This window comes from Filicampus tigris, chromosome 8, assembly GCF_054856515.1.
Source record: "Filicampus tigris isolate MCC_2025a chromosome 8, RoL_Ftig_1.0, whole genome shotgun sequence".
Lineage (NCBI taxonomy): Eukaryota > Metazoa > Chordata > Actinopteri > Syngnathiformes > Syngnathidae > Filicampus > Filicampus tigris.
Window position 1 is genome coordinate 6,290,686 of NC_141224.1, and position 15,718 is coordinate 6,306,403.

General features: G+C 42.9%; 1 protein-coding gene and 2 non-coding genes across 6 annotated transcripts in view; all 3 read left to right on the forward strand.

Moving 5' to 3' along the window:
• ncapd2 (non-SMC condensin I complex, subunit D2) overlaps window positions 1-15,718 on the forward strand; it is a 45,224-nt gene that overhangs the window by 24,276 nt on the left and 5,230 nt on the right. For all 4 annotated transcript variants that reach the window (XM_086037535.1, XM_086037533.1, XM_086037532.1 and 1 more), the window contains 24 exons: window positions 68-187; window positions 570-645; window positions 941-999; window positions 1,085-1,260; window positions 1,716-1,858; window positions 2,493-2,620; window positions 2,751-2,874; window positions 3,498-3,645; window positions 3,729-3,926; window positions 3,998-4,132; window positions 4,206-4,293; window positions 6,804-7,002; window positions 7,078-7,196; window positions 8,250-8,450; window positions 8,550-8,724; window positions 9,204-9,288; window positions 9,400-9,536; window positions 10,124-10,256; window positions 11,798-11,873; window positions 11,954-12,160; window positions 12,244-12,404; window positions 13,059-13,170; window positions 13,303-13,426; window positions 13,517-13,672. In XM_086037535.1, the coding sequence (XP_085893661.1) occupies window positions 70-187; window positions 570-645; window positions 941-999; window positions 1,085-1,260; window positions 1,716-1,858; window positions 2,493-2,620; window positions 2,751-2,874; window positions 3,498-3,645; window positions 3,729-3,926; window positions 3,998-4,132; window positions 4,206-4,293; window positions 6,804-7,002; window positions 7,078-7,196; window positions 8,250-8,450; window positions 8,550-8,724; window positions 9,204-9,288; window positions 9,400-9,536; window positions 10,124-10,256; window positions 11,798-11,873; window positions 11,954-12,160; window positions 12,244-12,404; window positions 13,059-13,170; window positions 13,303-13,426; window positions 13,517-13,672 (3,278 nt within the window). In that variant the 5' untranslated portion in view covers window positions 68-69. The remainder of the gene's footprint in view (window positions 1-67; window positions 188-569; window positions 646-940; window positions 1,000-1,084; window positions 1,261-1,715; window positions 1,859-2,492; window positions 2,621-2,750; window positions 2,875-3,497; window positions 3,646-3,728; window positions 3,927-3,997; window positions 4,133-4,205; window positions 4,294-6,803; window positions 7,003-7,077; window positions 7,197-8,249; window positions 8,451-8,549; window positions 8,725-9,203; window positions 9,289-9,399; window positions 9,537-10,123; window positions 10,257-11,797; window positions 11,874-11,953; window positions 12,161-12,243; window positions 12,405-13,058; window positions 13,171-13,302; window positions 13,427-13,516; window positions 13,673-15,718) is intronic.
• LOC147143233 (small nucleolar RNA U85) lies at window positions 1,311-1,640 on the forward strand. The gene has a single exon (XR_015088002.1). It is a non-coding gene; the product is annotated as a small nucleolar RNA U85 (small nucleolar RNA).
• LOC147143234 (small nucleolar RNA U85) lies at window positions 5,232-5,526 on the forward strand. Its single transcript, XR_015088001.1, has one exon. It is a non-coding gene; the product is annotated as a small nucleolar RNA U85 (small nucleolar RNA).

Consider the following 15,718-nt stretch of genomic DNA (forward strand, 5'->3'; position numbering starts at 1 on the left):
GTGTTTTCCAGTGTTAACGTGAGCCGTAGCCTTGACGGGAATTGTTTTTTTTTTCCGTCTTCCGCAGGGATGTCGTGGGACTTTTTTGTGCCCTTGTGTGTGGGTGACCTGGTCAAGACCGGGGGGGTGAACCAGTACGTCGTGCAAGATGTGGTCTCCCCAAAACATCTACCGTCCCATCTTAACAGTGAGTGGTACCACTATTTTTTTATCATTCATCACTCATCACCTCGTTGCTGTTGCGTAATTACCGGTATAATTTATACTGAGGCAACATCAGCTTGTAGACCTTACTTATTAAATGTTGAATACATGCTTTGCAACTGTAAGCAGTGTGTCTTTCTAAATTGATGTAGACGTCCATTTATGTCCAATGTCTCATAGGATTATATTGCTTTTCTAGTGACCCAACATTTCAAGATTCATTGTGGGATACATTGACCCCACTATATCATCACCACTCAAACAGCACAATAAATGGCAAACGTGCTAGGCAGGCATTGAGTCTCAGTACAGGCTAATGTGTAAAGATAGTCTCAATCTTGTGTTTTTGCCTCAATTTTACTCAGGATTCAAGACTGCATTGAGAAGCCAAGGCCCTTTGTGCATCCTGGAACACTTTGACACAGTCTACAGTGTATTACAGTGAGTGTCGTTTTCACTGTAACACAACCACTGCACCGATTTTTGCAATCAGATACAGTGAACCACTACGGTTTTCAGGGAATTGGGACCGAGCCCTGTTGCAAATAGTGAAAACCTGCAAATGATTAGAACCCCCCCCAAAAAAAGGAATTTGTGGGCATAGATGCCAAAAGATGACAGCAAAACAGTTAAACAGAGAGACCAGAAAACACCATGCATCACGGATGTCCACATTCATGAACCCATGATGCATAAGTGACTGTTCACTGTACGAGTGTTGTCTTTACTTTTAAAGGAATGCCACCTCTGTGGAGCTCAGCGTGAAAGAGGACAGTCTGGATTTGCTGGTGCAAGGTTAGAATTGTACACGGCGAATGTTAAAAATGACTCCACTCAAAGGCGGGCAGATCTTATATTTTCCCGTTTGTTTTTGTCGCAGTTGTCAACAGCCTGTCGACCTCCCTGCCCTCGTTGCTCATCTCTGCCTCCGTCTCCGCAGCAGAGCGAAAAGAGAATCTCAATGCCGTTAAAATGAGCGTCTACTTGCTCTGCAAAATCACAGAGAGCCTCGAAAGTGACTCCTACCGGCAGAGCTTCATCACGGCACCTGGCAAGGTATGACTCTGCTAAACGGTTTTACAGATGGTTGTTTTGAATTGGAAAATGCCCAGTGATGTAGTCACGGCAGTAGGGTGATCTGTCAAACTGGGGATTATGATCACTTGCTTTCTGATTGATGGGTAATCTTGGTAGTGTCATAGTTATATTTCACTACTGTAAGGGCCCACCTACACTCGGACCGACGCTGCTTCTATCATCTCTGTCCTCCTCAGAGTAATGGTATGGGACAGGTAGGAGATGTCGAACAATGTTTGAATGGCTGTCTGTTTTTGTGCGTGTGTGACGTATGACTCTATTTGTATCAGTTGGCAAGAAGACATAGTCCCTGCACGGTTTGCCGGGTGTGAGCTACAATCTTTGGTAATCTGAGGGCATTTGTATGTCATTGGAAAATCAAAAATAGCTTTTGTCCCATGTGATGAACTGAAGTAGTTTCACTCTTTGCGCAGGGCGGCAAAAAGGCCAAAACGGGCGAGGGGCTCCAGCAGTGGGACAACGAGAGGGAGCAAGTTCTCCGGGCGCTTGTGCAGCTCCTCCAGTTGGACATCCGCTCCCTCTGGAATCTTTCCCTCGTAGAAGAAGAATTCACCAGGTACTTAACGGCCTACTGTGCCCCGGCAAAAAAAAGTGCAATGGCTTTTCTTGCGACCTCAATTTGAATAGTAAAAGAGTAGGGGCCCATGCTAATTGATACTGTGCATTTGATCGATCACATTGAGCTTTATTCACTCGGAGGAAGTCAACCCAAACATATTTTTTCCAGAATATGTTCTATGCAGGCCCACGAGTTGAAACACGGCATTCTGATTAATATTGCGCTTGTGGAATATAAATTAAGCAGCGAAATGCACCCACTTTTAGCCATCTCAGGGGGGCGGCCATTTTGTCACTTCTGTCGCCTGAAGATGACATCGAGCTCAGATAGTGACCAATCACGGCTCACCTGTTTTCCGAAGTTGGGCCGTGATTGGTCGTTATCTGAGCCCTGAGCAACCTTGATGTCATCTTCAGGCAACAGATGTGACAAAATGGCCGCCCCCTGAGCTAGCTAAAAACGGGTGGATTTCTCATATTCCACAAATGCAATTTTTAATGAGAATGCCGTGTTTGGACTAGTAGGCCTGTATAGAACAAATTCTCTTGAACTGTACAAAGCTGTAGGTTGTGGTCCAGATGTCTCCCCCAAATACTGTCCAAGTTCCTCACTCTTCTTTTGGTTTCCTTAGCTGTGTGACTTGCTGTTGCTACAAGCTCCTCGAGAATCCGACCATCAGCCACGTCAAGAGCAAACCAACGAGAGAGGCTATCATCCATCTTCTCGGGTTGCTGATCAAGAAGTACAACCACCTCCTTGGTAAGGCTCGGAATTATTTAAGCAGGCTACATTAGTGAAGTATTTCTGCTGCAATGCAAATTCTTTGTAAGTGGGTTTTTTTCGGGGATTTGGCTTGTGATAACATTGGTGCGTTCTTGACCGTATGCAGGTGCAAGTGTCAAGGTGATCCAGCTGCTGCAACACTTTGAGCAGTTGTCATCAGTGTTTGCTCAGGCTGTGTCTGTGTGGAGCACCGAATATGGAGTCAGAGCCGTCATAGGGGAAGTCATCAGGTCAGTTTGCGCGCTTTTATATCACCCAGCTAGAAATAAAATGCGGCGGTACCTTGATTTATGAGTGCCGCAACTTCAGTGCAATAATGACACTTTTATAAAACCTGGTTTATTGCTTTACATTCTTGTCTCTGGACCGGGTTTATAAAGCATGTTTTGATTTCGTCAGTATATTCAAAAGCTGGATTTTACTCCCTCATTTGACAGTGCAAAAAAAAATTTTTTTTTAATGATTCGGTTCCTGGTTTGGTCCGTGAATATAAATAAAATTGTATTGTAAAATATATTGTGTCCATAAAATGGGCAAAATGTTGATCATTGTTTTTGACAGTAAAAGCCGATGTTTGTAAATGTATTATTTTGATCAACACAATGCAGCTTTCATAGAGGACTGGAGAAATCTGAGAAAATTTCACAATACCTAAATGCAGAGCGTTTGGTCAATTAAAGGTCTGGAAACAATGCGTTATCAAAAAAATAATAAAGATTGATTAATTAGATAATCGATTAGTTGCCAATTAATCATTGCACCTTTACTATCGGCAAATGAAGGTAGTTTGTAATGTAAACAACTGAACAAGACTAAGACTTCCCCCCCCCCCCCCCCACCCCCGCCCTCCCAGAGAGATTGGCCAGAAGTCAAGTGAGGAGCTTGTCAGGGAGGGGTCAGGAGTCAAAGCATTTTCATCTTTCCTGTCTGAACTCGCTACACTTGTACCAGAGTTACTGATCACCTACGTCAGCGTGCTTATCACACACCTGGAAGGGGAGGTACTTGACACTTAACACCTCCATCCTACCAACCGTTGTTTCTTTCCTCTGAAAACGTCCACATTTGTCTCAACTTTGACCAGAGCCACACGATGCGCGTGGCCGTGTGCGAGGTACTGGGCGAAATCCTAGTCCACGTCCTGTGCGGAGACGGACTGGAAGAGTCGGGCAAAGCCGACCGCGACCGCTTCTTTGACACCCTGCAGGAGCACCTGCACGACACGCACTCTCACGTCAGGGCACGCGTCTTGCAGGTGTACACGCGCATCGTCAACAGCAAAGTAAGCTCGCTGGGCTTGAAAGTCCGTCTTGCCATGTGGTTTAGTCACTCGGCGTTCTTTCCCGGGTTTAGGCCTTGCCGCTGTGTCGCTACAGTGAGGTGATGGGCCTGGCTGTGGGCAGACTGATGGACAAGTCCATAAATGTGGTCAAGAGCGCCATCCAGCTGCTGGCGGCCTTCATTGCGCACAACCCCTACAGCTGCAAGGTAACTCCAGTCCCAGTCATTTACAATCTTGACGTGTCAGTCCAAACCTCACGGGGGTCTCTGCGACTTTCAGTTGAGCAGCGCAGACCTGAAAAAACCTCTGGAGAAAGAGATGGCAAAGCTGAGAGAGATGAGAGAGAAGTTGCGCGGGAGCGCACCAGGTGAGCTTCGCTCTTAGTGATTGTTTATTATTGACTAGGGATAGACCGATTATCGTCACCAATATTTGGCTTTTTGACGATTATCGTCACAGATATTTTGGCTTTTTGACGATTATCGTCACCGATATTTTGGCTTTTTGACGATTATCGTCACCGATATTTTGGCTTTTTGACGATTATCGGCACCGATATTTTGGCTTTTTGACGATTATCGGCACCGATATTTTGGCTTTTTGACGATTATCGGCACCGATATTTTGGCTTTTCGACGATTATCGGCACCGATATTTTGGCTTTTTGACGATTATCGGCACCGATATTTTGGCTTTTTGACGATTATCGGCACCGATATTTTGGCTTTTTGACGGCTATCGGCACCGATATTTTGGCTTTTTTGACGGTTATCGGCACCGATATTTTGGCTTTTTTGACGGTTATCGGCGTCGGCCTTTTTTAAAACTGCCGGCCGATAATAAATCAATTTAAAACGGTGGAAATCAAAACAAAGATACGTGAAAGTTTAACATTTCTGTCATTTTGAAATTTTAATTTACTTTAGAAAACTACATGGAGCTATTGTTTACGTTTTTCTTTATCCTTTTTTAAGACATGCTGACAAGCCCGAGTGCTCCCTGAAGTTTTTGTTAGAATTTTATAACAGAGATGTATACTGTCAAAAAATTATTGTAATAATGATTTAAAAAAAAAAAAAAAAATCACCATTATGCAAACCTGAAAAATTGTTCAATAAAAATTCTTAAAGACGTTACGACAAAGTTAAGAGTAAATTTTTCTTGATATTTTGATGCCGATATTTTCCTTTTCACTGAAATTGAGTATCGGCTCCAAATATCTGTTATCGGCCTCCTTGACTACTAATAATCTGTATCGGTCTATCTCTATTATTGACTCTTTGTTGATGCGGCCTCCGCACTGTTGCCCAATGATGAAACCAAGGCGAATACGAGCTGAGTGAACAACAGCTGGCTTCTTCTTGCCCCAACTGGCGGGTAATCTTGGCAGTGTGAGGGAGGCTTGTTGCTCTGCTGTAAGGGCCCACCTACAGTAACCTGGCTCCATCATAATTCTCCTGTGAAAGTTACGCTGGAATAATCATGTAGATGAAGCCCACAGTGTGTGTGTGTGTGTGTGTGTGTGTTGAGGCCTGAAGTTCGCCCAGCTGTTTTCACTGTTCAGTCAGCAATGAGTTGCTTCTTTGGTAATCTGAGGGCCAAATATTTGCGTTCGGTTTGACCTCAACACGGCAGGTCGTGCTCTTTCATCTCTTTGGTGTACATTTCTTTCATTTCACTTTGAATTCACAGCGCTCGCCCTTCCTCATGGCCATACGTCATCCAGCCTCATTGTTCGGCTGCAAGAATTTACTTTTGAGGGGCCTGACGCAATGCTTCCGCTTTTAGCCACATCAAACGTCTTGGACGCTTTCACTCTAAGTGCTTTGAGTCATAAAGTTACACCTGTTTCCCAGCTCAACGGAACCCATTCAAGTTTGCGTGGGGTCATTAATGTGAGTGTAGCAGTAGTTCTTCAGAAAGCCTTTCAATATAATTGGAAAGACTTCATAAAGGCCACAGTTGCACAAATGTAACAAAAAGATGAAAAGCGCCGGTACACCAGGATGTGACAAAATAAAAGCAAATCATGGCATCGCACAGAATTACGCGGTTGGCGTAAAGCACCCGCAGGTTTCATTGAGCATTCTTTCTGATGACAAAATTCGCCCACTATAACCTATTTTTATTTATTTTTTTAATAATAAATGGGTTTCTACTGTATAGTTCCTGCAATACCCTTGGATGTGGGAAAGGAGAGCCACAGTCTCCAAACAATAAAACACAAATACATTCTGAGCACACTCACGCAGAAGCTGCTGTGGCTCCAAATCTCGCCCAGACACTCGCTCGCATACGTGTCCCCGCCTCTTAAAGGCATATTCAGACACGACTGTAATATACAGTACAGTATTTTCTCTTAAAAAAATGTTAGTTTTGGAAGGGGAAAAGGTGTTTAATTACATTAAAAGTGTTCAGAGAGGGGTAAAACTAGACTAACTTACTAAATATAGTAATTTGTGTTTTAATTTATTGCTTTCACATGTTTTATTATTGCTATTTTGTTGTTGTAAAGTGCTTTGTTACGGCTGTTATGAAATGCGCAATATAATGTTGTATACAATTAATCGTAAAAAAACCATTATTAATGTGCATTTGTATCCAAAAGGAAATTATACTTGAATTTATACATTTGCACTTTTTCTTTTTTTTTATATAACTAATTTTATACATTTTGTTTGGTCCCAAAGGAACTTGCATATTTAGTGTTTGAAAGAAATGTATTGTCTTTTTTCATATTTTCTTGTTGTGTACCAAAAAATAAATCGTTTCAATCATCCTGATTCCACCCATTACCAAAAATAATCGTGATTAATATTTCCTTCATAATCCAGCTGCCCTAACCCCCCCCCACCCCCTGCGAACTTGTCTTTGCAGCGATTAAAGCGTCAGAGCTGTGGGCCGCCATGGAGCCCGAACTGCGCGTCACCGCCGAGACAGTGCTGGAGCGCTCGGGCGACCCTGAGAACGGCCGGCAAGAGGAGGAGGGGGCGGATGTAGAGGAAGGAAAAAAGATGGCCGACGATAGGGCGACAGCGGTGATGATTGCTCAGTACCTTCGGGTCAACAAGTACAGGTAACCGTTGAGGTCACCCTCCGGCGCAATGTGGGACAATGTTTTTACATGTGATTTTTCCTGTCGCTTGCGCAGAAATGCCGCGCGTCTCTGTATTGAGGCTCACGGCCGCTTCCCTGAATCGGAGCTGTTTGCCGCCCTGTCCACTCTCACTTCAGACACTCTAATGGACACGCTGGGCCTTCTCTTCAAAGGTGAACCCGTCTTTCGCTTCGCTTTGCTTTGCGCGTCACTCGGCACAAATGCTCTTGGCTCCCGAACCTTGTTACGATTCAGTCGTAGGGATTTCATTATTGTTATTTAGAGGGCGTGTGCCTTTGACATCTTTTTATGTCACCTAATTATAATTGACGGGTTTATAATCGAAATGGCATTTTAAGTATGCCAGGAACCAGCCACCATGAGAGTGACATTATACTTTAACTCAGGGATGGGCAGCTTAAAAATGTTTGGGGGGGGGGGGTTGAAAACAGAAAAATGCAGCCATTTTACTCCACCTGAGGGGGCTGCCATTTTGCCTCGTATTGTCATTTGCTGTCAACTGAAAATGACATCACGGCTCAGCTTTAACATTTCATGACCGAACGCAGAAAACGGTCGTTATTGGATTGAAGCCCATTGAAACCGGCAAAAATATTGATGAACCTACAATATTCATTTTCCACTAGAAATGGGGGTTGGCTCCTCAAAAACAACCTTTTTTTTTTTTTTAATTGAAAAAAAACATCTGCGACTAGGTGAATCCGCGAGTATGCGGGGGTGCAATTTTAGGAGCGTGTTTATAAATGAACCCAAGAAACCGTTTCGACTCGGCATACTTTTTGAATATTTAATGTAGTTATATCACATGTATGTACAGTCCAGTTTTTTGCGTAATCGTTTCGTTTTCCCAAATTGGCCCCGTGTGACAAATTTTCCCTCCCGTTTATGACGCCAGGGAGATCACATCGACTTTAAGATTAATAACCTTTGAAGAATGTGATTTTTGACCAATTTTCTAAGCTGTCTGTGCATGGCAGTTAAGAATGAGCTCATTCACTGCCAGACATTTTGAGACCCTCTTTGACCTCTAAAGTTTGAAAAAAAATATATATAAATAAATTCCTAGGATTGAATGGCTGCACTGTAAAAAGACATCATATGATCACCCCAAAAAATCTTAAAGCGTTTTGATTTTTGATTTTTTATTTTTTTTTTTTTTTTTTTTTTTTTTTTTCCCCTTTCCCTCCCCCCTCCCCTCTCCTTAGGCTCTGACCAGGATAACCCCGAGCACAGTCAGAACTTAGCTTCCACGCCACAGAAAGAAGGAGCTACAGAGACAGAGGATGCGGAGCTTAAAAAGCAGGAGATGTTGGTGCAATACCTTAGCGATACGGAAACTTTCGCCCTTCAAGTGGAGCGGGCCATCTCTGTCATTAACTCCATGCTGTACTGGAAAACCACTTCAGGTTGAAAATCTTCCACGTGTTTTAAAAAGTTGCAAGAGTTCTCGTCATATTACTGATTTTTTTTATTTTTTTTATTTATTTATTTTTAACCTTTGTCAGTGGTTCAGGAGGCGGTGCAGTTTTGCGTCACCGTCTGCGAGTTTGGCGTGGCCAACTCTCTCAGCGGCGTGAGGAAGATGTTACCTCTGGTTTGGTCGACTGACTCGGCCATCAAAGATGCCGTCGTCCAGGCCTACCGCCGCCTCTACCTCAACCCCAAAGGAGACACCGTCAGGTCCAGAAAACGCTTCAATAAGCGACTTAAATGTCACGGGCCTCCGCCTCAATTATTTGCCAGCGAATTGATACATTTCACACCTCATTTTTCACCTCCCGCAAAGATGATTGTAACTGCCGTCATTCGGACATCTGATACTGTAACGGCAAAGTTTACAGTGGCGTGTAAATTAAACTTTTTTTTTTATTTATTTATTTATTTTTTTTAATAAAATGAAGCCTATAGCTTTCCCCTAATAGATGCTTGATACTCTGCAGTTGAGGAGTTTAACAGTTCTAGTCATTAGACGAGCTATTGTATATTTGCATCTCCATAGCAACCATGCGGTGCTTCCTGTTACAAGTGCATACAATGAATCGGAATGCAATTTCGGTGTTCGGCTCTTCAGTCAAGTGTCTCCGTCTATCGATTTACTCCGAGTCCGCGTAATCCTGCGAGTGTGTTCTCGTAAAACTAATTTCATTCCATCCCTCCAGGATGAAAGCTCAGACTCTCGTGGACAGTCTGTCGGAACTGATGGTGGACGCGTCGCTGGGGACAATTCAGTGTCTTGAGGAAATAGTGAGTAGCCCGTTCATGACCGCGCGGCCGAGTGGAATGATAATTAACGACAGGACCAGAACGGTGGTTTGGAGACGTAAAAAGGTGAAACATCCAATTATGCCCTCGCAGGTGCAGGAGTTCTTCGGCGGTGGCAACAGTCTGAAGCCGACTGTGGTGCAGGTTCTGTGGGGGCGGTTTACTGGCAAAACCGAAACGTCGGCTTTGTACAGGCGAGCTGCTGTGCTCCTACTGGGCATGGCTGCACGGTGAGACGATTACCACACACACACACTTCATTAGGCACACTCACCAAGACGATCGCGATGAGACGCTTTCGGTTTTAGAAAAAAAAAATTGCCCGAATATTTTTGCACCAAGAACATGTCCGTTACATCTAGTTTGTGCATGAATACGCATTTGATTATGTACAGGCCCAATGGTGTAAATGTTGCTCCTGCGTCATCGACCAAATCGTCTCATTTGCAACAAGGGCACACTAATCGGCAGTTGCTTTTCACGACCAAATACGTAGGAATGCTGCCAGTGCATTTTGCTGAATATATATATTTTTAGTGCCCCCCCCCTTGCTCAAAGACTTCCACTGCTCCAGGGAAGAGCGAGCGAGACTATCTGTAGTCCGCCCACACTGCTGCCTGTCTTCATCCAGCCGGCAGCGTTCGCAACCGATTAAATCGGTTGCGTTTTCTTCCAACCCGGCTTCCCACGTACATTTATCTGGCCAGCTGCTGAGCGCCGGCGAGGCCAGCTCACGGCGCTTGAGTTAATGTAGGCCTTACATTTTTGCATAATGGCGTACGGTTGCGCCGCTTTGCCCACGTCGTTGCATGAACAGGGCAGAAAGGGAAGTGGTCCTCAGCAATCTGGACACGCTTTGTTCCGTGGCTTTGGGAGAAAAAGTGACCGAGGACTTTCTTCTGGCGAGGGACACCGTGATCACCATCTGCAGCATCACTGACCATGTTAGGGTAAGTAAGTGGTGTTAGCAGACAAGGTTTCCCTACAAAGGAAAAATACACTTTTTAAATATTTTTTTTATGAAAGCCATTTCTACATTTACACAGTATATATTAGAGATACACCGATAAGCTTTTTTCAGGACCGATACCGATTATTATTACGTAGTCAAGAAGGCTGATAACCGATATTTGGAGCCGATATTCATTTTCAGAGAAAAGGAAAATTTGGCATGAAAATCTAAAGAGAGATTCACTCTTAACTTTGTTGTAACGTCTTTAAGCATGTTTATTGAACAACCTTTCCGGTTTGCATAATGATGATTTTTTTTTTTTTTTTCTTTTTAATATATATCATTATTACAAGAATTTTTTGACAGTATACATGTCTGTTATAAAATTTTAACAAAAAGTTCAAGGAGCACCGAGGATTGTCAGCATGTCTTAAAAAGCATAAAGGAAAACTAAAACAATAGCTCCATGTAGTTTTCTACAGTAAATGAAAATTTCAAAATGACAGAAATGTTAAACTTTCGCATATCTTTGTTTTGAGTTTCACAGTTTTAAATTCATTTATTATTGGCCAGCAGGGTTTTAAAAAAGGTAGATATTCGTCAAAAAGCCAAATATCGGTGCCGATAATCGGCCCGGGCGATAATCGGCCTATCCCAAGTACAGTATATATGATTTCCTCCACATGACTACCATTGTTTTGAAAACACATTTCAATGCGTGTCTATTAGCAGTCGATGGACCGATATTTTTTTCAGGGCCGATACCGATTATTAGTAGTCAAGGGGGCCGATATTCATTTTCAGTAAAAAGGAAAATATTGGCATCAAAAAATAAAACAAATTAAAACTTTTAACTTTGTTGAAATGCCTTTACGCATGTTTGAAAAAAATGTTCGGATTTGCATAATGTTGAGGTTTTTTACTATACATTTTTTACAATATGCATCTTTGTTGTAAAATTCTAACAAAGTTCAGGGAGACCCCAGGATCATCAACATGTCTTCAAAAGTTCCATGAGAACTTAAACAATTGCTCCCCATAATTTTCGACAGTAAATAAAGTTCTCCAAAATTTCAAAATGACAGAAATGTTAAAATTTCACTTATCTTTGTTTTGATTTCAAACAAAACCAAAAGGTCCAGAGTGTTCCCAGGGTCAGTTGAATCTCTAATCAAGTTAACTGAAAATGTACACAAATAGTTCCTTGAAGTTAACAGTTTTAATTTGATTTTTTTATCGGCCATCAGATTTAAAAAAAAAAAACAGATACCGATATACATCAAAACGCCGAATATCGGCACCGACAATTGGTCCATCCCTAATTAGCACAGCTGGAGTTGTACTTTCCTTGAGATGAATTGTAGCATTTCCCGATAAACCACGGCCTTCAAATATCCCGTCACCAACCTAGTTTAGCAGGGATGGGGAAAGTCTTTTCTTAAAAAAAATACTTTTTAGGCATGAAGAGTTCCATCAACAAACAAACCAAAAAAAAGTCCCCGAATTCTGTCACACCATATCGAATGTTTCTTTCATCAGCAATCGAAAGGTGCCCCATTCCGGCTGCCTCAAGAACATCAGCTCTTTACCCGCCTCACACAAGCAATTGCTGAAGGTATCAGTAGTTTATTTTTATTTATTTATTTTTTTTTTTTTTGAGAACTCAGTGCGTTTTATCTGCTGCATTTGTTCCAGGTGCCATGTTGGAGGATCCACACTGGCAGAGCTTCATGGAGCAAGCCGTTCGCCTCACTTACTTTCTGTCCGAATCCCCCGACCAGCTCTGCTCGCGCTTGATCAAACGCACCGCTCGACTCCTGCTGGATCAAATTTCCGAAGGCGGTGAGCTTAACAAGGATGTCGGTCAAACACGAGAGGAATCTCACGAGCCCGTTGAACAAGGTGAACGGCAACTCTTGTTTGACGAGACCCCCACTGCCCCCCCCCCCCCAGTCTTGCTTCACACGTGTTCTCCTCTCCCGCAGTGAACTGCGTGTGTCTGGCTCAGCTGCTGGCCCTGTGCGGCAGTGTGGCCTTCTGGCAGGTGTCTCACCTCGAGCGCAGCGTGAGCAGTGAGCTGCGGAGGCGGAGATTAGAGACCGAAGAGAGGGAGGAGAAGGAAAAGGGTCCATCCAGCAAAGCTAAGGTATGCCATGATGTTTTTAGCTTTTTATGGGGCATCTATTTTCAGATCACTTTTTATTTTTCTTATGTGAGAGAAACCCCACAAATGACGAGTGGAAATGTCAGTGTGCCCACTGCTCTTATGACACTTTTTTTTGGGGGGGGGGTGAAGAAATTTGCTTTGGGAAATTTGAAAAAAAAAATGCAGTCTTTGAAATTCAAACTTAGTCAACACGGGTATCTCGGGGTACTTTTGTGCCATCAGAGTGTGAATTCTCATTTAAAACATTGACAGACAAAAGCAGCGTTTATATTTTTCCTTAGTTTCCAAGTAAAGTTTCATGAATGTCATTCGAATAGCATTGATTTGTCATATTTCTAAAATAAAGAGAGCGAAAAGATGAAGTCAACCCGAACATTTTTTTTTTTTTTTTTTCAGGAATGTTCTATACAAGCCCACTAGTTGAAACAAGGCATTCTGATAAATATTGCGTTTGTGGAATAAGAGTTAATCCACCAATATATATATATATTCTACTATCTTATGTAGTATAGTTTCCAAAGCATCTCCTAATTGACTAAAATCGGTTTTGATCTGAATTCTGCATGATGACGTGTCAAGCTTGATCTTGGCGATCCCCAAAACAGTTTGGTCAAGTTTGAATTGTCCCAACAGTTCACGGCAAATGAGAGCACAATGGAGGAGGAGCTGGGCTTGGTCGGCGCCTCAGCGGAAGACACGGAGGCCGAGCTCATCAGGAAGATCTGCGAAACGGAATTACTGGCTGGTAACCATTTTGCTTCCAATCATCTCCCTTTGTCCTGCGTTTAGCTGCTCATTACACTCCCGCTGCTGTAGTGATATGCTAATGTGATGTTCTGCCCCCCCCCCCACCGCCCCACTCTATTGTCCCCCTAAGAGGAGAACCTGCTGAGCGCATTCCTTCCCTTGCTGGTGAAAGTGTGCAGCTCCCCCGGCCGCTATTCCCACCCTCAGCTCACCACGGCTGCCTGTCTGGCCCTCTCGCAGTACATGATGATTAGGTGAACACATTTCCTGCTGTTTTGTTCTCTCGCCATGAAGACTCCAATCTTTACGATGATTTATCGGCATTTCTCTCTCCTTTTTTCCAGCCCGTCTGTGTGCGAGGAGAATGCCCGTCTAATGTTTACCGTGCTGGAGCGCTCTACGCTTCCTGTCGTCAGGGCCAATGCCGTCATTGCCCTCGGAGACCTCACTGTCCGCTTCCCCAACATATTGGAGCCCTGGACCCAGAATTTATATGCCAGGTAATGGGGATGCTCGATTTATGAAAGAAAGATTAATCCCGATTATTTTGGTAAGAATTGAAATCACGATTATTCAAACGATCATTTATTTCCTCATTGTCCGCTTCCCCAACATATTGGAGCCCTGGACCCAGAATTTATATGCCAGGTAATAGGGCTGCTCGATTTATGAAAGAACGATTAATTCCGATTATCTTGGTAAGAATTGAAATCACGATTATTCAAATGCTCATTTATTTCCTCACTGTCCGCTTCCCCAACATATTGGAGCCCTGGACCCAGAATTTATATGCCAGGTAATAGGGCTGCTCGATTTATGAAAGAAAGATTAATCCCGATTATCTTGTTAAGAATTGAAATCACGATTATTCAAATGCTCATTTATTTGCTCACTGTCCGCTTCCCCAACATATTGGAGCCCTGGACCCAGAATTTATATACCGGGTGATGGGGCTGCTCGATTTATAAAAGAACGATGAATCCCGATTATCTTGGTAAGAATTGAAATCATGATTATTCAAATGCTCATTTATTTCCTCATTGTTCGCTTCCCCAACATATTGGAGCCCTGGACCCAGAATTTATATGCCATGTAATAGGGCTGCCCGATTTATGAAAGACAGATTAACCCTGATTATTTTGGTAAGAATTGAAATCACGATTATTCAAACCATTAATTTTTTTGGTACAAAACAAGAAAATGTTTCTACATAAAAATTGTGAAAAGGACATTTCTTTGAAACACTACCATTATGTAAGTTCGTTTTGGGACCAAACAAAATTGATCAAATTTGTAGTAAAATTAAAAAAAAAAAAAAAAGTGTGAATGTATAATTTCCTTTTGGGTACAAACAGTGGATATAAATGCATATTAATAATTTTTTTTTTACGATTATGCCAATTTTATAATTGTAGAGCGTGATAATCGGAATTGTAATTGAATTTTGATTAATTGCACAGCCCTACCAGGTAATGTAACAAGCTTCCTAAGTAATCAACATGTCGCTGCCATTCCAATTAACCCTCAAACATTCATTTCTCACAATTGCAGCTCCCATTGCGGGTTGATTGTACAGAGCAGAACAACCCCATGTCTGATTGCTCAGCTGTGCTGATAGTCTTTATTCAACTTTTTTATTTTTTATTTTTTATTTTTTTACGTGCCTCAGTGTATCATCCCTCTCAGCCAACTTGGCATTACACTCCACCGAATCACAACGATTTTTATGAGCAACTAACTTGAGACGAATATGCAGTCGAGCTCCCAAATGGTCGCCATAGCAACAAGCCCAGCACTTCCCGAACTGTGGGTTGCGACACTAGACGAGATCTTCTCTTCAAGCGTTTGATTGATGGCGTGTAACAGTTTGTGGCTGGTCACTCTTAATTATGCATAGCGGCTGAGAAAGTAGGAAAGAAATGAAATGTTTCACATTTGTGTCAAGAACTTGGGTTTTCAACTTTGAATGGATTCTAAAGTCAAACGTAAAGCTTGTGCCCTACGACCAACTCGGAAGCCGATGTTGCGTTTGATGTGTTTAATTGTAACGCTCCACAATGCCCGCGTTTGGGGAAATGTCAAGCATTGACTTCCTTTCTAATGCCTCATTGCCCTCCCGGTGTTTCCCACCTGATAACTTCCCCCTAATTGTCTCCCACGCAAACACCTCCGCTGTCCTCGGAGCCGCTGCTGCCCTGGGGCCTTCAGATAAGCGTATTAAGAATTAATTACCCCGTTCCATCGCCGCAGTAAGCCACCGCATTGGCATGAGCAAGTGGCGTGTCCGCCTTTTTGATCTTCTGCCAGAAATCCTACTCCTTGGCATAAATGAGCTATGCTTAATGAGTTTATTTTGTGCTGTGAGTTTGATTGAGGCAAACCGGGTGAATGGATGCTTTTCCGCCACTTTTCCCGACTTATTTTGACGGACATTTTCTTTTCGATGGAGATGTGGTCATGTGAGGGACCTGGGTTGTAGATATTACATTTCTGTGTCCAAGTAAGAGAAGACAAGACAATCTCCCTAAATCAGGTTGGCATTGCAA